This window comes from Miniopterus natalensis, chromosome X (assembly GCF_054644295.1).
Source record: "Miniopterus natalensis isolate mMinNat1 chromosome X, mMinNat1.hap1, whole genome shotgun sequence".
Lineage (NCBI taxonomy): Eukaryota > Metazoa > Chordata > Mammalia > Chiroptera > Miniopteridae > Miniopterus > Miniopterus natalensis.
In genome coordinates this window covers 23,977,777-24,000,891 of record NC_142103.1, presented here as the reverse complement: position 1 = coordinate 24,000,891, position 23,115 = coordinate 23,977,777, and the positions used below count along the sequence as shown (strand labels likewise).

Below are 23,115 nucleotides of genomic sequence, written 5' to 3'. Positions count from 1 at the left end.
GACTCCCACAGCCTCTGTGTCCCTCAGCCACAATCCAACTGGTTTATACAGTGCAAAGTTGTGGGGACTTCTCTTCCTGGTACTGGTTCCCTGGGCTGGGGGGCCTCACTCTTCCCAGAAACCACCTCCGAAATATCCCTCCAGGTTTTAAACCACAGCACCTGGGTGTGGAAACACACAGTGTTTTGGCCCTGATCTGCCCTGCTTTTCCACTCCTCCTACTGATCTTGAAGTGCTTCTTCATTTTTCTAGTTGTAGGACTTCCATTCAGCTAGATTTTAGGAGGTTCTGAATGATGGTTCTGTATTTTAGTTGTAATTTTGATGTGGTTGTCAGAGGTGGCAGATACCAAGGTTACCTACACCACCATCTTGTCTCTTTTTTTTTAAATGGGAAAGAAAAGACAGTTTAAAAAGTTTGTGTTATAATGCAGAAACAATTGAGCCACAAATAAATGATCTTATTTGCCTATACAAACATAAGCAATAAGTGAAGAAGGACATATTCAGTAGATGATGTTGAACACTAACACTTTGTTAGGTCACGATCCTTGTGAGCAGAGCAGTGAACACTGTAATATATATAGATATAAAGTTATGACGTGTTTTCATTGTTATTGAGAAAACTTGTTTTAACTTGTGAAAGTGGGTATGGATTTTTGTAAAGCTCCATTAGGAGAAAACTTAATGTAAATATTCTTTGAGCATAAATGGTTATATATGAATTGTCTCTGACACCTAAGAAAATTTCAATGTAGTTGAAGAGTGAAAACATGCATATTTAAAACCATTATAAACATGACAAAATTAGAACCTGCATTAAATCCTTAGGGTAAACTCTCTTTTTCCTGGTAGGTTTCATGGAGGAAACGGGATTTGAGATGTCTTCTAAAGAATTGATAGACTTCTTTATGTCAAAAATGAAATAAACCTTTTGCAGTAGAACCTACTGTAGTTTTGTTTGACATGTTTATTCTAAACAATTAATTTTATTGTGGCATACTAGGGATGATGATCACAGGTTCTGAAATCAGACTGTTTGGATCTAGATCCAAATTCCACCACTTAACAGCTGAATCACTATAATATGGGGTTGATAACAGTATCTTTTTTGTAGTGTTGTTAAGGATTAATGAGAATAATGCATCTGGAGTCTGACAAACCTTGTACAAGTCCCAGTTATGCCACTTACTAGCCGTATTAGGCACTTGAGTTCTCCAAGATTCAGTTTTCTTATTTATAAATGGATATGATAAAACCTAACTCAAAGGGCTGTTGAAATGATTAAATGAAGCAATTCATGTAAAGTGCTCAGTAACTTACCTCACACACAGTAAAAGCTCTATAAATAATGTTATGTTGTTTTATGATGTAAGTAATGGAGAGACTTCAGTTTTGTTTTTATTCATATTTTTAGGGTGAACCTGGTCTGCCTGGATACCCAGGGAACCCTGGTGTCAAAGGTTCCATCGGAGATACTGGTTTGCCTGGGTTACCAGGGACCCCTGGAGCAAAAGGACAACCAGGCCTTCCTGGATTCCCTGGTAAAATTCCTTTTCTTAAATGCTTCCTTCTCGCCTTCTTGATCTACTCTAACCCATATCACATAGCAAATTCTTATTCAGCAGACTTTTATTCTATTTCCTAATCAGATACTGACTAGCAACACAGTTTTCAAGTAGCTCTTTAACTTTTTTTTGACCCAATTTTTTTCTGTATAAAATGAGAATATTACCTGCTCAGCAGAACAATGTACTGTGGACAGAGAGACTATTTGGTGGAGCATTTTTCAATCTTTGATTGCTATCTACAAGTCAGTTTGGTAGGTGATAATGTCCATTGCTAAGCCCTAACCTGCTGTTGATTCTCTTAGAATGTACTCAGGCACACAGTGGCTGTTGCCTGTTTCAGTAGGTTTTTTGTTGTTGTTTGTTTATTGTTGTGTTTTGTGTGTGTGTGTGTGTGTGTGTGTTGTCAATGCTCTATAATATTCCATTGAAGAATAGACTGTTGGTAGAATGAACAATTATACAGTTCATTCAAATGACAAGGACTGTGTTGTGTAGGCAAAGGGGCTTAGTATTACAGGCAAGAAGGTAGCCTAAATTAGATTGTTATAGTCCCTTCTGCTTATGCTTGTATTTAATTTTTTGTTTGGTTACTTTGGATTAAACAGTCAGATAGATGGAGTGGGCCCTTAGTTATCTTTTCCTTAACCTTTTTATTGAAATGTAAAATAAATACAGTAAAGTCTATAAGACTACAGATGAATTTTTACCCATGTATATATACATGTACCCTCCATATAAAGGTATGAAAGAATTCCTTCACACCATAAAGTTTACACATTCTTCACAGTGATCCCACACTCCTAGGTAACCACTACTACGACTTCTATCACCATCAATTAATTTTGCCTGTCTTTGAAATCTATATAAATGGAATCATACAGTATATACATCCTTGTGTCTGACTTCTTTCACTTATCATTATGTCCATAAGATTCATTTATCTTGTTGCATGTTTCAGTAGTTTATTTTTTTATCAATGCTCTGTAATATTCCATTGAAGAATATACCATAATCAATTACCCGTTCTCCTGTTGATGGACTTTTGTGTTGTTTTCAGTTTTGGAGTTGAAGGGGTTCAGAACAAGTCTCCCCAAGATTTGCCACTTGGCATGTGGATTATTTTGAGCTGAAGGCAGTTGAGACCATATGGGCTTATGAGAAACTTTTATTTCTCTCTTAAAGAATTTAATTTGGGGACCTTGCCCATAATAAGAATTATTACCAGAAATAACTTTTTTTAAAATCCTTACCTGAGGATATTACTCCCATTGCTTTTCAGAGAGGATGGAAGAGAGAGAGAAAAATCGATGTGAGAGACACATCAGTTGGTTGCCTCCTGCTTCTGCCCCAGCCGGGACTGAGCCTGCAATCAAGGTACATGCCCTTGGCCAGAATCGAACCTGAAACCATTCAGTCTGAGGGCCAATGCTCTAACTGAGCCAAACCGGCCAGGGCCAAAAATAACTTTTTATGACCTATCTGTAGGACAGGAGAAACATCTAATTACTGAGCATCTGCTCTTATTACCATCCTGCAATTTACCTTCCTCCCTTCAAAAGCCTCAGTTGCCTTACCTCATTCCTTAGCACAGGATGCCATATATACCTCATTTTACCTTTCGGTCTCTGAACCTCTCATGTATGTGGTGTTCCCATACGTATGTATGTAACTAAGTTTGGTTATTTTCTCTTTTTAATGTCTCATATTGGAACTGATTATTAGGCCAGTTGAAAGAACAAAGAAGGGTAGAGGAAAATTTCTTCAAAAAGATGCTATTAACATTCTTTGACATGTCTTTTGGGGGACAAATGTCCTCATTTCTCTTAGACTAAAAGTAGTAGTAAATTGTAGTAGAATTACTGAATCATAGGGTCTGTGTACATTTAAATTTAGTAGATGGTGTCAGCTTTCCAAAGTGGTTTTATAAATTACAACCCCATTTGCAGTGTATGAAATGTGAGCAGATGGCTCCTGGTGGTTTGCCATGATCATATAGTGGTTATTATTTTGTGTTGTGAAATGTCCAGTTGGCCATATTCTTACCTGACTTGGTGTTGTAGGCCTCTTTTTTAAAATATCTTTATTGATTTCAGAGAGAGGAAGGGAGAGGGAAAGAGAGATAGAAACATCAATGATGAGAGAGTCATTGATCGGCTGCCTCCTGCATACCCCGCTGGGGATCGAGCCCACAACCCAGGCATGTGCCCTGACCGGGAATCGAACCTTGATCTCCTGGATCATAAGTCAATGCGCAACTGCTGAGTCATGCCAGCTTGGCTGTATTGTCAGTCTTTTTAATTTCAGATATTCTGGTGGTTATATAGAGGTATCTCAATGAAGTTTTAATTCACATTTTCCTAATGAATGACAATGTAAACATCTTTACATATACTTATTGCCCATTTGTATAGCATCTTTTTGAAGTGCCTGCTCCAAGTGCTTTTCCTCATAATTTATTGAGTGATTTGCCTTTTATCTTATTGATTCAGGGAAGTTCTTTACATACTTTAAATATGAGTCTTGTGTCAAATACAATATTACAAATATGTTCTTGCCATCTCAGATTTGCCTTTCACTTCCTTAATGCTATTGTGTGATTAAGAAATGTTAATTTTAGTAAAGTTCAATTCATCAATCTTCTTTCATGGTCAGTGCTTTTTGTATCCTATTCAAGAAATATTTATCTACTCAAGTTTATGGACATATTCTAATATTTTTACAAAGTTTAATGTTTAAAATTTTATACTTAGGTTTATGGTCTGTCTCAAATAAAAATATTTTTTATGGTGTGAAATGGAGGTCAAGATTTGTTTTTACCATACAAATATCCAATGACAGCAACACTTTCTTTCTTCTTCTAAAGAACCTGAGTTCTTTTGTTCTTCTCACCTCAAAAGACACCATTAAGAAAATGAATAAGGAAGCCACACAGTAGGAGAAAATACTTGCAAAACATATATCTGACAAATGACTGATTTCTGGGATATATAAAAAGCTTCTACAACTCAATAGTAACAAGATATACAGTTCAAAATTTTTTATGGGGAAAACATTGAACAGACATTTTATAAAGCAAGATATATGGATGGCCACTAAACACATGAAAAGTTGATCATTATCATTAACCATCAAAGAAATGCAAATTAAAACTACAATGAATTATCACGACATTCCTACCAGAATGGATATTATTAAAACAACAGATATCACCATATGTTGTACAATGATCTGGAACAACTGTAATTCCCAAATGTTTTGTGAATGTAAGATGGTTTGGCAGGGTTATATATATAATGCAGCACATACCAACTCTCTGACTTAGCTGTTCCATGCCTATCTAGATATTTTCCCAAGGTAAATAATTACATATGCCTGCAAAAATACCAGTGCAGAAGTATCCATAGCAGCATAATTCATAATAGCCAAAAACTGGAGGTAGACCAAATTTCTATAAATAGAATAGGAAACCATAATGCTAAAAGGTGACCAAATGTTCAACAATAGATGAATGGATTCAAAATTTTGATATATCTATACAATGGAATCCTACCAGTTCTACTAGTATAATATGGTGATAATTATTTTTATTATGAATATATAATAATTATAGCCCCTGAATAAATAAACTTAAAATTTTAAATTCTTAAAATAACCAGCAAACATCAGTGTCTTTCTGGGTTTTCTTTCTATTCTTCATTGTTTCTATGCTAACACTATAAATTGTAAATTTGAGTTGTAGCCTCCAAAGCAACACAATTTTACTTCTTTTATTAAACTGAACTCTTTACTCTAGGAACCCCAGGCCTTCCTGGACCAAAGGGTATCAATGGTCCTCCTGGGAACCCTGGACTTCCAGGAGAACCTGGTCCTGTAGGTAAGCATGAAAAAAAAGGTATGCTATTCTCTAAAACTAAGCTTCATTTTCATTTTAGGAAAGTCAGATAATTTCAGGGAGCTGTGAACATTTTCAAGAAAAGGAAATGGTGATCATTCACTTAGCACCGTTTGTTAGTGCTAAGCTCAATAAAAATTACATAAAATTGCCTGGCCAATGTGTCTCAGTGGTTGAATGTCGACTTGATTCTCAGTCAGGGCACAAGCTGGGGTTGCTGGCTCAATCGCCAGTAGGGGGCATGCAGGAGGCAGCCAAATGATGTTCCATTTTTCTCTCTCTCCCCCTTCTTCTCTATCTAAATCAATAAAAAAGTATATACATTAAAAAATTACGTAGAATTATTCTCGTGGGAGCTTATTTTTCAGGCTCACTTTTTCCAGGGAGAGTTATTTCAAGTGTCCTATAATAGAAGGTCTGTGTGTGTTTTTTAATTCATTTTTTTCTTGAAAGAATTACAGATGTCCCCCTTTTTCCCCCATTGACCCCTTCTACCCTGTACCTACAACCCCCCCAACATTTTTTTAGAATGGCAAAGAGTAATACTTTTATTAGTTTACTGAATTATAAAGCAAATCACTTTCTTTGGCCCAATATGAGGCCTATAATGCATCCCCCCCACACCTTATTTTCTTGCATAATCTAAAACTAGATTAAAATGAGAAATTGAAACATTTTGGATAATGAGTGAATGATGTTTCTTATTCACATTACCCTTTATTTCTTTTATGCTTTTTTTTTTTCATAATATTTCATAATTTAAGAGTGTCTCAGAGGCTCTTTTATCTTTTGGATAGAATTATTTCAAGCTAGTATGGAAAGAATGGGGAATATGGAAGGAAAAGGGAATTGAGAGGATAGATGTAACCTTTGTGGTATGTTGTTTAGGTGGTGGAGGTCGTCCTGGACCACCGGGGCCTCCAGGTGAAAAAGGCAAACCAGGTCAAGATGGTATTCCTGGACCAGCTGGACAGAAGGGTGAACCAGGTATTGTATGTTTTCGTTGTTTTTAGTTTTCTAATTTCCCACTTGTGTGCTTGAACTTTTGCCCTTTTTTTACCCACAATGAAATTTTATCTTCTTTCTTACCCTCTAAGCTACCATACAATTTCCCATCCTATATTCCACTCTATCCTGAGAATGTGACCTCACATTTATCCATCAACTTGCTTCTCTCTTAAGAAAAACTCTTTATCCTTTCTTGCCCAATTTTTCATGTCAAGAAGTTACCCAACTTTTATCAAGTTCCCTGGATAACCACTTTTTATTATGCATTTTATGTTCTATTCATATATATATTCACATGATATAAGCATACAAAGATCTATTTGACATTCATCACAAATAGAATATATGTGTATATAATTTTCTCATGTTGGAAATAAATCTTCTACATGTTTCATATAATATGCATTGTAGCACTTAATAAAAACCTAAATAATTGGAAGATGATCTGTCTTATTTCAATTATTATTATCTATTTGAGAATTTTTGGTTTATCTTTTGATAGGTCAACCAGGCTTTGGAATCCCAGGACCCCCTGGACTCCCAGGACTTTCTGGTAAACTTTAATAAAACATGCTAAATAAGTACATAAATAGAGAATATTCCACACTACACTTATTTTTCCATGTCTACAATTTATTGCTATAAAATGCACATACAACCCCAGAAAACTCAAAGCTAGTGTTACATCTTAAACCAGTTCTTAATTAGAAACTTAGTATGAGGACTTGTACTATTGAAAAACACATTCTTAAGGAAATTTACATTTAGGTATCTGTTCATTAACTTCATAAATAAATGCTGAAGAAATGATGAAGAAAGAAAGCAAACTTGTAAGAAGAGGTAGATTTCACTAAATATTTAAAACTCTTTTATCCAGAAAAGAAAATACCCTCTTACCCTCATGGAAACAAAACCAAGGTAATATAAGGAAACTGTAGAAATACATACTACTAATAAAAATGTATCTTGAAAACTCCATGATAATATACATTTTGCATTTTGTATGGATATGTGCGCACACACATCTACCTTCACTCACATGTTTTTTCTCTCATTGTAAGCACCAAATAGTTAATTGAATGATTGAATGTGTATACAGATATGTATATTTATGCTCTCAAATGACCATTTCCTATTTTATGGAGACTTTTTTCAAACCACAAACTTTAACTCCTTGAAATTCGGATATCCTTCTGATGATCCAAACATAAAAATTATTACTTTAATCTGCCACTGATATGTTGCTCTCATTCATGTTGGTGGTGTGAAAAAAATATTGAGAAAAGTTTGTCTAGATTGTGATTTAAAATATTGCATAGAATGGTCTTTGAGGGCACATAGATACCATTGAAGATCTGTATCTTACATTAGTCTCAAAATATTTGTTTTAGGAATTTCCTCCTGCCATCTCTAACTTATTCTTACAGATACTTTATACTTTTCTATTTTTTCTCTTTTTTCCCCTCATAGCTACTGGTCATGTGATCATTTCTCTGTGTCCTCATACAAAGGGTATCTTTTTTTTTCTCTCCTAAATTAGTTTTATTTTCTTATTTTTATTTATTTTTAAATTTTATTTTTGTTTAAAATATTACAGATGTTCCTTTTTCTCCCCAAAGGGTATCTTTTAGGATGCAAGCTATTATTGTTTCTCTGTTTCTTTGTGTACTCTAGTAAACACTTCTGATAACAGATAAATATATTTAATAAGATGAATTGGTTTTTTGGATGTGTTGGGGGTTTGGTGAGAGAGATAAATAACTCTAGTATATTCCATTACTTCTTCTAATAAGTGTGAATAGCTTTAGCCTTGCAGGCAAGCCTAATACTCAGGATCATTTAATGTGTTCTCTAATGTCATTTTGCTTTCATAGGTCAAAAGGGTGATGGAGGATTACCTGGCATTCCAGGAAACCCTGGCCTTCCAGGTCCAAAGGGTGAACCAGGTTTTCATGGTTTTCCTGGTGTGCAAGGTCCCCCAGGCCCTCCTGGTTCTCCAGGTCCAGCTCTAGAAGGCCCTAAAGGCAACCCTGGGCCACAAGGTCCTCCTGGGAGACCAGGTATGTACATGAGTAGTAGAGGAATGGTCTATTTATTAGTCTATTTATTTCATTTTGCTGGCAGGTTATTCAGTCTTTAGGACTTTATTATCTATCATTGAAGAACTTCTTACAAGTAAATAGGTTGGTATATACTTTGCTTCATCCATTTCCATGGCATCTAATAATTTTTCAGTAATGCCTTTCATCATTTTCTTAAAGTTGAACTAAAACAAACCAATGTAGAGGAAAAAGGAAATAGTGGATTTATTAGTCTTTTTATTAAATGTAAAGCTATACTGATAACCTGCCAGGAAAATGATGTCTGCATTTTTAATGTGAGCTTCTCAGCATGTCATCACAGAAATCATTTTAGTGATCACCCAATAGATGCTTGTGGTTCCATACCAAAGTGTTGCTATGGTTCTGTCATATGATCAGCAAATGTCAGCAACCACAATAAAAATTTTTATCTTCTCTATGAATTAGTCAATCCAGTTTGCCTTCAATATCACAGCATGATTAAATTGAATAAACTCTTCATACCAGCTTCATGTGTATATTTCATTTGTCTTGTGTTAACTGTCCTAGTAGTCTCAATTTTGCATTAAATGTTCACTTTTCATTTTGTGTCTGTGGAGTGTCATTTCATTTTACTAAGTTTGGAAATGCTTATTTTCATCCTGAATTAATGTTGCTGAGCCCAATCACTGGTGACCGATTATTAACAGATTTTTGAGACTTGATATTCAATTTTTATCTTTCTGGTAATCAAAAACTTGGCTTTTATTGATTTAAAAAATAACAGAAATCTAAGAAACGAAAAAAATCTTTTTTTCTTTGAAAGTCTTAACTAATTTTAACTATATTTAAAAATAAAAATTTTCATTTAGGTTACCATAAACTCTTTAGTGATTTGAATTAATTTTTTTATAAATATGTATTTATTGATTTCAGAGAGAGGAAGGGAGAGGAGAGATAGAAACATCAGTGATGAGAGAGTCATCATTGATCGGCTGCCTCCTGCACTCCCCCGACTGGGGACCGAGCCCATAACCTCGGCATATGCCCTGACTGAGAATTGAACCATGATCTCCTTGATGCTAGGATGATGTTCAACTGCTGAGCCATGCCCATCCAGGCTGGACCTAGTTTTAATAAAATATGCTCTAAAAATATAAATTTAATAGGATTGCATATTTTGTTCAGAGGATCATTTTCTTTTTGTATCTGAGCTTTATTGAAAAATAATTGACATACAACATTGTGTAAGTTTAAGGTGTACAATGTAATAATTTCATATATGTATATAACTCAAAATGATCACCACCATAGTTATTTAACACATCCATCACCTCACCCAAAAAAATATTGTAACTATGTGAGGATCATTTTCAAAACCAGATTTTATCTGATCTGACTTGGATGTTTATAGAGGGTGCTAATTAAAGTTTCACCTTAACTTACTATTGAAGAAAACCAGTGAAACTGTCCTCAGCCATGTTAACTCTCTTGCATGTAATGTAAAGTATTGACACAAACATCTTGGTTGGTTATGCATGCAGTAATTCAAATAAACCAAACTATTATCCTGTTTTATATTTTAATCAGCACTGTGGTTATTGTTCTTACTAGTAATGGAGCTCACTGTTAAATATTACTTTGAAATACGTCAACATAAAGATATTTGTCACAAACACGCTTTTAAAAAGTACTATTTCTAAAGAAATAATAGTAGGAATAGTCGGACGAAGAACACTTGATGAGTGTTTGTGACTTTGATTTGTTAATAAACTACAAACTAAAATTGTGTTTTAAACCCAAGTGCTCTCAGAATTGATTGTTTTGTCTGAGTTTATAGTAATGATTATTAAAAAATGATTTTTGGCCTTTCAAAATATGTCACATGTGCTGTTTTTATTTTACTGGTGATAATTTGGTTTATATACAGATGCATGAAAATGAACTTTCAGAGTATTCTTTTACTGAATTAAAATTCAACTTGAAAGAAGTTAGCATAATACTTTAGTTTTTTATATTTCTAACAATTTTGATATTTTTCCTTTTTGTTAATGATGATATTGGGCCTTGGTGAACTTTGATCCCTATCCAGGTCCTACAGGTTAGCTCCTTAACTCTAAAATAGTAACTGCATGAAGTTTGAAAGGTTTTTTTTGTATTTATGTATATATTTATATGTACATGTATATATATATTTATATACATATGTGTGTGTGTGTGTATATATGTATATCTGTACCTAATGTTTTCAAGTGTTTGAACATATTTTAAGAGCATGTATGCCAATTCAGTTTTTACACATTGATCTATCTCTGAAAGTTGTCAGGAACATGTAGTGTCCAGTGTTTATGTCTATTGGCGGAACTCAAAATTACTTAATTAAATAACTAATTTAATATTTTAAAATACATATATTTGTTTCATTTTAGTTGAAAATGTATAATACCCAAAATTGTATTTTATAATATTTTACCTTTAACTTTAGAGTGCATTTCTAAATTTTGCCTTATATCTCTTAATACAAATGAAATTGAACTATTCTTTGTAAAGGCATTATTTTTAAAATAATAATATGTATCACTGATCCTGCAAATATGCAGTTCTTGGTTTGCCATACCTTTTGTAATTTTTCAAACAATCTTATTTCATATTTTGGGTTGTCACAAAGTTCCAAATTCAACTGTTATGAAAATAAACTAATAGGCACAGAATAAAAATTAAATCAATGCAACATGCACAGATTAATATTAACCTGCACAGATAAGCCTCTTAATATTATTTTCATCATACACATTTACACAGTATACACCTAAGAACAGTTACCAAGAGCTGTCCAATGGACAATTGCTTATTCATAATAAAGGATGTTCACCCAATCAGGAGTAAAAAGCAACACGAATATCTGAATGTGCTCATTATTATTCATGATAGATAACCCTTTTCAAATTTCTAAGTAGGAACTAAAAGAGGGAAAAGTATCTTTCTGAGTTCTGCTATTAAGGATGGTAATAAATTCTGTCATCTTTTTAATTTAAAATTCATAATTTTAAAAAAATTTTTAGGAAGCCATCTATCTGAATTGATTCTCTAGTTTTGTACTCTCCCCTGAAAAAACATTATTTTATAGAACCATAGAATATCCTATCTTGAAGGGACCTAACTTCTACATTTGTCAAAAAGAAATTATTCACCAGGCACTCGTTAAAGATGGGAAGGCAGATTTTATTCAAGACTATTGCAATAGGGGAGAGAGACTGAGCTCAACTCCAAATACTACAAGGACAAGTGAGGATATGTAGTCATCTAGCAGATTGAGTTAATCAGTGAATGAAAAATTACTAAGAGGAGACATCAAGGGTAGAATGATTCTTGCTAAACAGCCCTAATAGAATTCTTGCTAAAGGCAGACCAAGGACTTAGAAATTAAGGATAGTGGATCAGGAACTTGATCAGATATCAAGAGTAAGGGGACTCTCTCTAAATTGACACAGCAGAATTCTTGTTAAACTGGTTTCAGCAGACCACTGACAGGGCCCAAGGATGAGACCTAGTGGAGAAGAGGGCTCATAGAAGTGTAGTCAAGAAAAAGGTCTTTGTTACATAGGAGAAAGCAGAGGTCCAAAGAGGTTAAGAAGTTTGCTTAAGGTCATATAGCTGGGAATCTTACTTAGGGCTCCCCTGTGCTCAGTAAAGTCTCCCTTCTATTAGTAACATGTTTCATCCTTCCACAAAGACAGTTGTATGGCATGATGCTTATGATATGATCTCTTATTTTAGTTATAAATATAAGTGATGAAACAAAGCTGCTCTGCCATTTTAGGAGATTCTTTGACATAGCAGACTGGGCCCTGCCTCCACTTTCTTTTTTTTTTCTAATTTTTTTCATTGCTGAGAGTATTACAGATATCCCCCATTTCTCCCCTTACCCCCTCCACTTTCTTGTTTTCTGTTAGCTCAAGATTTTCATCAACCCCTACTAACTGCTTTTTGTTTTATTTCTAAATGGATGTCATAAAAAATATTAAGATAAGTGCATGCTCTTTAAATATCACCAAGATAAAGAGGAGACTAGGGTATACTTTAAAGTAATTTTGAGTCCTCCCCTGTCTGACTTGCATAAAAATCAGCTGCCTTGATCACTTCCAGGCTTTACTATCAGCTACAAGAAGATTGCTTTCTTGTGAAGCACTAGACTATTTTCAAAGGAGGAAAAGAAAAGTAGCCTCATTACTTTAAAACTGATTTGACAACTTATTTATCAGATGTACTTTAAATTACACAGTTATTGTAACCTGGTATTTGCAGTGTTCTCTTTGCAACAGTTGAATAATGCAGCCTTAAATAAAGGCTGGATTTAAAATTTACCAATCAATTCATCAGCTTATCTTTACTTATTATAACTTATTACAGGACTTCAGGTTTTTTTGTGTGGTTTTTTTGTTTGTTTGTTTGTTTGTTTGTTTCATTTTGCTTTGTTTTTCAGTTAACCTTTGTTAGGTCATTGAGAAATAATGGATTGAGAGCCTCATGTGGAAAATTGATCTGGCATATAACTCATTAAAATGTTACCTTTTAGATATTAAAGTCTTAGAAGTTTTGCTATGATATGATCTGAAGTTTCCCTTGATACATACTCAGACCGAAATATAATATATTTCAATGATATATTTTTCTAAGAGGTTTTATTAATGGTTCTTCTATACTGAACACATGTATAAAATGTTTTTACTCAAGCTCTGAGTTATCTTAGGTAGGTATTGTAATTTATTTAACTAACTGTGTGGCCAGACTCTGCTCAAAGTGTTGTCTTGAGTCAGTTTGCTGTATGTGGCATAGAAACCATTCAAACAAATAAAATCTGGTTTTTAGCCTTCTGAATTTCAAATTATAAAATGCTTTAAAAGTTTTATCTCTAGGCAGTAATGGTGATGTTTTATATTTATATGACATGCTACCATTTATATCATATGATGTACTTTTACGGTAAGCTCCTAGAGGGCAGCATTCTGGCTAATCCTTGTGTTCCCTGTAGCACCTTGCACATGGCAGATATCAGGTCAATGTATTAAAAGTTGAATTTGATATCTTTAAAACAACTCTGCAAGGGAGGTTAGGGCAAACATCACTATTTCCATTATGTGGATGAGAAGACAAGCTTAGAGAAATTGAATTGCCCCAAATTCCATAATTTAAGTAGTAGAGTCAAGAATAAATCCTAGGTCTTCTAATTCCTAGGATTCAGTGCTTTAGCACAATTTATTCTCTGCATACCTCAGTGTTTATAAATCATAGCAAGATTTGTAAGAAAAGGAAATTGTGTTTATAGTCATTTAACAGTAGGCTTTTTATCTTTTTATTTAATGATCCTTCTTTTAATAGTTAATAGCTTGAGTTAATAGTGCATTGAATAATAATAAAGGAAATATGATATTTTCTGTGGCTTGGGGTGAGATATTGCATGCCAACATATTTAAAAGTACCCCTTCACTGATTATTGAAAATTCGACTATTTTCAAGTTCAATGGTGAACAAAAATATATTGGCTTTTTCTCTTTGAGTAACTTATAATAAGTAATAATGCAAAGAAGAAAGCCTGTTGATGAATTATGAAAAAATATCAGAATGTGGCTCATCGAATGATTTTCAAAAAGGACAAACACAAGTACAGCTGGTAATGGCCATTGTATACTAGTGTTTTAATCTCTCTATTTAGTCACCTATGATCTTTGTATTTTAGTCTAATAAGGCCTTTGAATTAATTATAGCCCCTTGGGGCAGTCTGAATATATCAAGAAATTTGCACCTTATGTGTTTACTAAAGAATTGCAGAAACCAAAATAAACATTTATCCAAAATTATTCCTTTGGAATGAAAAGCTATCAGTGAAATGGTACTATTTTGCCAACTTTAATGTTTTGAGATGCTAACTTGCAGAAAGCCGCAGTAGAGTGTTAACATGTCCTCAGTAGAATTTTCCATTTTGGGGATTAATAAAAACTAGCAGCGTATTTCCTTGAATAAGCTCTATTTGAAAATGTATGGCTCTCTGTATTCCAGTATGGTTCTATTTGCATACTGAATAGGCTGTGGGAATAGGAAATGCTGGCAAAGAGGATTATTGTTTAACTTGTGCTATAATGTGAACCACTTCTAACTCATAATCTTATTTTGTACTGTGTGATGTCTGATACTGCTAACATCGATCTTTGGGCTTTGGTGAACTCTGATCTTCCCAGGTTTTCAAGGTTAGACTCTTCACTGGTGAATTCTTTTATTTATTTATTTTTAATGCTTTGTATATATGATAAGAAAAAACCACTTTTTTGCTGTAATTCAAAAGTCCTTGAAGATTGCTGTTATCCTCAAATACTACCCACTCTGGTATTTAACATTTTAGTAAAGGTAATGTGACTTGTTTGAAATGACATTAGGTCTTTGTGGTTTCAATTATTTATATATAATAGGTAATCTATACATAAAAACATGTTGAATTTTAAGTGGAAATACACTTATTTTTATCTTTAAAACTGTGTTAAGATATTTTGTGAGGCATCTGGCCCATTTGTAATCTCTGCACATTGAGTTTTATTTTCTTAAATTTTTGTTGCCTGAGATTGATCTGTGTTTTCATGACTATTTACAGTAATAGAAGAGGGTAACTTGATTACTGTTAAAAATAAAACTTATATGTTCCTTGTGTCATTAGCAAATCATTAAATTAAATTTGAGGGACTCTAGAATGGCAGGTCTGAATCAGTAGCAAATACATTTCCCAGTACTTACTTTTAATTGCAAAAAGAGCAGTGCCCATCATGTGTAGTTTTTCAAATGATAACAATGTTCTGATTACTTTTCAGACTGAGGAAGAGGGTCATAAAAGATTCATTTTTTTCCCTATCTTAATCTTACCCTGTCATTGTTAGGCTGATTTGAAAATAGTTTATTTTTCTCTTAATAAACTGATTTGCTACCTGATTTCTAGTCCAAATTATACATTATGGATGAAAATAACAATTTTGCTTAGAAAATCCTATCTAGGGAGTTTGGACTTAGTGGTGGTTTTTGTTCATTTGTCTGTCTGTTTAAATGCAAAGTACTCAAACCCTTTCTTTATGATTGGGAAGGGAATTTTTGGGTGTGTCTGCCTGATTTCCAGGCTAGGGTGACTATATGTTTTAAACTGTTTAAAGATAAAACAATTGCTGTATTGTTGTAGACCTGTTTCCTACCTCATATGCCAGATAGTATTATATTGTGAAATCACACAGAAATAGCTGAAAGATTAAAAATGGGCTTTTATTTTAAAGATATTATAGTAATAATAATAATTTAAAAAAACAAAACTCTTACCTAATTCTTACTCTGTACCAGGCACTGTGTTAAGTAATTTATACATATTATTTAATCCTTGGAACAACCTGATAAAGTAGGTTGTTCCAACTGTAAAGTAAAAATTTCCATTTTTTTAAATTAAATTTATTGAGGTGGCATTGGTTAATAAGATTATATAGGTTTCAAGTGTACATTTCTATGATACATGATCTGGATATCGCATTGTGTGCCCACCACCCAAAGTCAAATCATCTTCCGTCACCATATATTTGACCCCCTTTACCCTTTACTACTCTCCCACCTCCTTCCCTCTGGGAATCACCATACTGTTGGCTATGTCTATAAGTTTCGGTTTTATATCCCACATATGCGTGAAATCATATGGTTCTTAGCTTTTTCTGACTGACTGACTTTGCTTAGCATAATATTTTCAAGGTCCATCCATAAAGAAGATGTGGTCCATATATACAAAAGAATTTCCATTTTTAAGAAAATTGCAGCCAAGGAGATTAATAAACTTGCTAAGGCCAAACAGCTAATGATTAAGGGAGCTGGATTCCAACCCAGCAGTTGAGCTCCAAAGTCCGGCATTTTTAATGTAGATGCCGTGCTGCCTTATTAGCATGTAGCCATTGATTCTGGGTCTTAAAAATATTGGAAAGGGAGCTAAAGTCCAAATTTTATTTTCAATTTAAAAAATGGCCTTTTTTAAAAGATGGCAACTAGACTCTTGTTGTTTCTAATTCAGTAGTGTATATAGATGTTGAATTACAATGTTATACACCTGAAACTTATATAATATTATATACCAACTTTACCTCAATAAAAAGGATAACACTTTGTCCAAATGTAAGCATGAATTCAGTATTCTAAATTTGCATCCCTATGATATTTCCTATATATCTTCCTTTTTTGTGGAAACTAATGAATAATTAAGATTAATAGAGGAGAGAGACGTATAAGTGCTAATTATTGACTGTTCTTTAGTGTTTTATAATTATTTTCTTAAGGCAGGACTACTTAGTCTCAGTCTCAGCCATTGCTTTAGCACTCTGCAAGCAAGCAGCAGCTATTTCCCACCCAGGGATGGAAAATGTGGCCATTGATAATATCTCCTTGTTTGCTTAATGGACACATCTTTATTTAGAAAAGAAAGTTAAAACAAAGAAAAGAGCTTAGCAAAATTCCATTTTAAATTATTTTACTTATTTACAAGATATATGTAGCATTCTTTATTTTTCTTCAGAAACATTTAAAATTATAAATAATATGAAAACATTGTTAAAATAAATTGAATTGAAAAGTACTATATTGAATCAATTAGTTTCTGACACTTTAAAATATTCCCATGTATTAAGCATGTCACTAAAATGAAATTGAACAGTTTGCTTAAATAACTATTTTAATTGCATAGTAATTAAAGTAACTACTTACGAGTAAAGCAATTTGGTTTTAACCACATTGAGACAAGTAGCTTGAATCACTAATTGTCCTATGGCAGTAATTCAGAAAGTGTGGTCCAGAAGAACCAGCAGCTTTTTCTACAGGGCACTTGTTTTTGTACAGGGCACTTGCTAGAATGCAAAGTCTTGGGCCCCTCCCCAGCCTTAGTGAATCCAAAACTCTTGGGGTGGGCCCAGGAATCTAGTTTAACAAGACTTCTTGGAGATTCTGATGCATGTTCCAATTTGAGAACAGTGTCCTATGATGTCTGTTTCCTTTTACTTAAATCAAACAAGGATTACAGAAGCAATCTTTACTATAATGTTCTGAGTTCTTGCTTTAGATAACAGTGTACTGTATTTAATATATAATAAAATGCAAATTAAAACTGTCTGCAAACCAATGTTAATAATAAAAATATCCTGGCCCAATTTACATTAGAGAGTCAGCATAGGCCTATATGTTTTAATGTAATCTGAATTTTACTCTGCAAACTAATAGGATTTAAATAACTGATATTTTAAAAGCCTAATTTTTATGTTATTCTGACATGTGGTCTTCTGTTGTGCATTATCAAGGTCTCCCAGGTCCAGAAGGTCCCCGGGGTATCCCTGGAAATGGAGGTATTAAAGGAGAGAGGGGAAACCCAGGTCAACCTGGGCAACCTGGTTTGCCTGGTTTGAAAGGAGATCAAGGACCACCAGGAATCCAGGTAAGAAATAAGAGTAGATATTTGATGAGAAAGGGATGTGGGTGTTTGCAAGCAAAATGAGAATTCCAAGCTGCATTATTTTAATTAGCATTTACTGGTCAAGCCTCTATGTATGGTTCAGTGGTGAATTGCAAAGAAATAAAAAGGCAAGTTTCCTATCTTCTTCCAACAAAAGGGAACTTTGCCACCTAATAGATAAAGGGTTGTTCAAAAGATACTTTACCTGGAGTCTTTGGTATGTAAACTATTTAGATTTAAGAAACCTTCACTTCAATAAAATCAAATTTATGAAAGGAGACATATATATATCAGAGCATTGCATGTAGTGGAGTACACTCAGAGGGAGGTAATTATGATGAATTGGGATATTTTAGACTTTGAAATTAGATAGTATTAAGGTCAGATTTTAGTTCCAATGCATACTTCTGCTTTGTGTCTATGGGAAAGGCGGATAGATATTTTGGGTTTCTGTCCTTACCTGTAAAAAAAGAGTAATAGCATATTCCCACATCTATATTCACGTGCTTTCCATCTTGGTTTTAGTGACCCAGAAAGTCACTTACTCTTTTATGGATCCTCAAAGCTTCTTCAATTCATTCAGGAGGATTGTTGTTAGATTTGGAAGCCAACACAGTCTGGGCTCAGTCTTTTAATTATGAGGCTGCTTTATATAGTGGTGTGTGTGTGTGGGGGGAGCATCTGAAGAAGTGACTCTTAAAGCTTTCCAATAACTAACCTGTTTTTCTCATGACATCACTATTTTTCTGGACACCTACATTTAAAATTTTAGTTCTCTCTTTATTCATTCTCTATTCACTCCTTACCTCATTCATTTACCATGTACTTTTTAGTTCACATCATTATGCCTGATTCAAGACTGCTTGATACTAATATTTTAGAAATCTAGTATTGTCAAGTTCTATTCATTTTCTTTTGTGAAAGTTAGTTCTTACATTTTTGCTGTTTCTATTTTTTTAATTTGGAAATAATGTTAAATGTATAGAATGTAAGAATGGTGAAAACCCTCCCATATATCATTTACCCAGCTGAACCAATTGTTAATGTTTTTCTGTATGTATGTTATGTGTTGTATAATTATATATATATTTCTGAAACATTTCAGAATAAGTTGTATCTATCATGACCCTTTACCACTAAATACTTCAGTGCATAAAATTTCTAAGATTAAAGAATTTTTAATATAACCATAGTATAGTTATCAACTACAGGAAATTAAACATCATCACAATGCTTATATTTCTACATTACATATTCCAATTGTGTCAAGTGACCTAGTAATGCCCTTTATAGCATTTTACCCTTCAAAATAAGATCCAGACCAAATCATGCATTACATTTAACTTTCATATCTCTTTATTATCCCTTAATCTGAAACGATTTCTAAACCTGAAACAATTTCTATTTTCTTCTTTCCTGATCTTGACATTTTTGGAGAAATATAGCCCCTTCACATTTAAAAAATAGACTTTTTCTTCTTTTGTTTGCTGTTTCTTCAGGTTTTGCATCCCCAGCTGGAATACTACATGAGTGATTTTGTGTCCTTCTCAGATATGGAGGCTCAAGATGTTCATCTGCCCCTCATTGGTGATCTTAATTTTGATCACCTCATCAAGTTGTTATTGGGTTTCTCCACTATATGGTTACAATTTTCTTCCTTATAACTAATAATCAAAACAACAGGAAGGCACACATTAAGATCATGCAAGTACACTGCTCCTTATCAAAATCTCCCCTTAGATTTAATATCTGTTTATGATTTTTGCCTCAGCCAGTCAACAGTGCAATAGTGGCAAATAATGATTATCTAACCCTTAGGACTACCTACACATATAGCAGTTGGCCCTGCTGTAAGAGAGACTTCGATTTCTTCAATTCGTTGTCTATTTATTATCAGTATGGACTCATAAATTCTTTTTTAATTATTATAATTTTTAAACCATCATTAGTTATTTTTATTTATTTTTAAAATGTATCTTTATTGTTGACAGTATTACAGATGTCCCCGTTTTTCCCCCATTGATACCCTCCACCCTGCATCTGCCCCCCTGGCCTTCTTCACTCTATTGTCTGTGTCCATGGGTCATGCATATAAACATATAGGTTCTTTGATTAATTCATCCCCACCCATTCCCCCAGCCCATCCTTCCCCCTGAAATATGTCAGGCTGTTCCATGATTCTGTGTCTCTGGATCTATTTGTTCATTAGTTTATTTTGTTTTTTAGATTCCACATATGAGTGAGATCATGTGATACTTGCCTTTCTCTTATTGGCTTATTTCGCTTAGCATAATACTATCCAGGTCCATCCGTTCTGTCCCAAAGGACAAGAGATCCCCTTTTCTCACAGCTGCCTAATATTCCATGATGTAAGTGTCCCACAGCTTTTTTATCCACTCATCTACTGATGGGCACTTGGGCTGTTTCCAGATCGTAGCTATTGTAAACTGTGCTGCTATGAACATAGGAGTGGATATATTCTTTCTGATTGGTGTTTCAGGCTTCTTAGGATATAGTCCTAGAAGTGGGATCACTGGGTCAAAAGGCAGTTCCATTTTTAATTTTTTGAGGAAACTCCAAATTGTTTTCCATAGTGGGTGCACCAGTCTGCATTCCCACCAGCAGTGTACCAGGGTTCCCCTTTCTCCACATCCTCGCCAGCACTTGTCACTTGTTGATTTGTTGATGGCAGCCATTCTGACAGGTGTGAAGTGATACCTCATTGTCGTTTTAATTGGATCTCTCTGATGATTAGTGATGTTGAGTATTTTTTCATATGTCTCTTGGCCATCTGTATGTTTACTTTGGAGAAGTGTCTACTTAGGTCCTTTTTCCATTTTTTTAATTGGATTGTTTGTCTTCCTTTTGTTAAGTTCTGTGAGTTCCTTATATATTTTGGATATTAACCCCTTATCAGATGTATCATTACTTATTTTGATGATCAAATTGTCTAGGTTTGAGAACCCCTTCAAGCTGGATCCTGTGTCTTCCTGACATACATGCCCCTCTTGTTATTTTATTTTTACCGTTTTCTTACATTTTAGCATAACACAATGTTCCAAGCTTGCCCCTTTTTTACTTCTATGAATGATAGCTTTGTTGTCTCAACTTATTTTTCCTTTAGGTTCATTCTAAAGTTATTTTCAACTCTCTTTCTTCCCATAGTTTTCTAGGCCCTCAAACCCAATTAATTAATAGGCCCTATTATACTTTTTGCTAAGTCTTTCAAATGTTATCATTTTTGCTCATGTGATTCTAATCCAAGCACTTATCACCTCAGGGCTACACTAAAAAAATATTGTCTTTGCTAATGATAATAAAATAATAGCTATCATTTATTAAACACACACCACATACCAGGCAGTTTTCTAAGTGCTTAATATGAACTATCTCATTTAATCCTTACAGCAACTTCATAACATAGATATTATTTTCTTTATAAGTGAGAAAACTATGAATCAAAGACATTAATCAACTCAAGGTCACACAAGCTAATAAGAGGCAAAATTGGGATTTGAATTCTGGAAATTTGACTCTACAGCCAGTGCTATAAATCACTATGCAATACCACCCATATCCTCACTAACTTTCCGTTTTTTCTCTAAAATTAATGATTTTACTTATTCAGGGTAATCCTGGCCGGCCAGGTCTTAATGGAATGAAAGGAGATCCTGGTCTCCCTGGTGTTCCAGGATTTCCAGGTATTTGAAGGGATATTTTGAGTTTCCCCCTTTACATTAAACACATGTGGGACAAGACACCTATTTTATGACTTGGCTGGGTAAAGGCTGTGGTCCTGGTGCTTTGCCATGCAATTGTATGTACCTTCCTTGCAGGCATGAAAGGACCCAGTGGAGTACCTGGTTCAGCTGGCCCTGAGGGGGATCCAGGACTTATTGGCCCTCCAGGTAAGACTTATTCTTGTAGCTAGTTATACTTGAGACTTAAATACATTGAAGAATTTGAAAGTTTGTATTCCTTTCAACCAAACTTTTGGAGTCTTAGACCCCAACAACTGAGAGGAAATAAGCAGAACTCTCCCTCTATTTACTAATCTCTCAAGCTCTCTATTTTATTAATATACTATTGAGAGCAGTCCTTTGTATGTTTAAGATAGATGCAGGACCAACAAGAATGCTTCACTTAGATTTTTTTATTGCCTCTTATACAAACTTTGTCATATTCATTTGAACAGATGACAAAAGCAAGTCACATAGGTATGTTTTAATATGGAAATAGTTTTGTTTTTTGCTGAGAGACTTAATAGAGGTTTTCTGTAAACTGTGAAATAAAGCATATGCTAAATTCCCCTACTGGTTCAGTGGGTCTCTTGACAAGTATAACAAACAAGAACTGTAAATGATGCTGGAATTAGAATAGAGTTGTCAGGAAATAGAATTGTCTTCCCCTGACACCAGTGTTCAGAGATTTGAAATGAATTACACTTTCTAGTAATGGAGTCACACTCCAAAACTTGAAAATAGGGACAATATGCCTAATTTTTCCATCGACCCTAAGAAAATTTTGTTTCTTCAGTCTTCTGGGTAGATAACGATAGCTTTCCCAAACAGGTTTCTGTTAAACATGGCAGTATTCTTTTAAATTTTGGCATCCATTCCTTCTGACCTTTCTCTTCCCCACCTCTAAAGTGTGTTTTGACATTTAGGTCCCCCTGGATTACCTGGTCCTTCAGGACAGAGCATTATAATCAAAGGAGATCCTGGTCCACCAGGGGTCCCAGGCCAGCCTGGATTTAAAGGTCTACCAGGACTACCAGGACCTCAAGGATTACCAGGTACCTTTGAAGATCATCTTTTTAAGCCTTTTCTATTTGAGAACATTTCCCTAATTCTCTTTTTAGTTGGCCATTTGACTCTATGCTTATAGCCAACTTTGGTTATAAGAAAATCTAGAAATTAATTTCAGTCTTTCTCTCTTATTGAGTGGCAGTCTTTCCATAAATAAAAGTTACCAGTCTATAATGCCCCTACTTATGGTAGGATAGATAAAAAAATTTGTACTCCTATCTTGTTTTGAAGGCAAAGAGAACACAGCTATCATAGTATGGGAACCTCCACAG

General features: G+C 34.1%; 1 protein-coding gene across 1 annotated transcript in view; it reads left to right on the top strand.

Moving 5' to 3' along the window:
• The window catches only part of COL4A5 (collagen type IV alpha 5 chain), a 211,507-nt gene that overhangs the window by 177,106 nt on the left and 11,286 nt on the right, over positions 1 to 23,115 (top strand). The window contains exons 37-47 of the mRNA XM_087829355.1: positions 1,417 to 1,543; positions 5,364 to 5,444; positions 6,351 to 6,449; positions 6,973 to 7,023; positions 8,345 to 8,530; positions 10,623 to 10,631; positions 14,767 to 14,775; positions 17,884 to 18,017; positions 21,664 to 21,736; positions 21,872 to 21,943; positions 22,702 to 22,830. Coding sequence (XP_087685481.1) covers positions 1,417 to 1,543; positions 5,364 to 5,444; positions 6,351 to 6,449; positions 6,973 to 7,023; positions 8,345 to 8,530; positions 10,623 to 10,631; positions 14,767 to 14,775; positions 17,884 to 18,017; positions 21,664 to 21,736; positions 21,872 to 21,943; positions 22,702 to 22,830 — 970 coding nt within the window. The remainder of the gene's footprint in view (positions 1 to 1,416; positions 1,544 to 5,363; positions 5,445 to 6,350; positions 6,450 to 6,972; positions 7,024 to 8,344; positions 8,531 to 10,622; positions 10,632 to 14,766; positions 14,776 to 17,883; positions 18,018 to 21,663; positions 21,737 to 21,871; positions 21,944 to 22,701; positions 22,831 to 23,115) is intronic.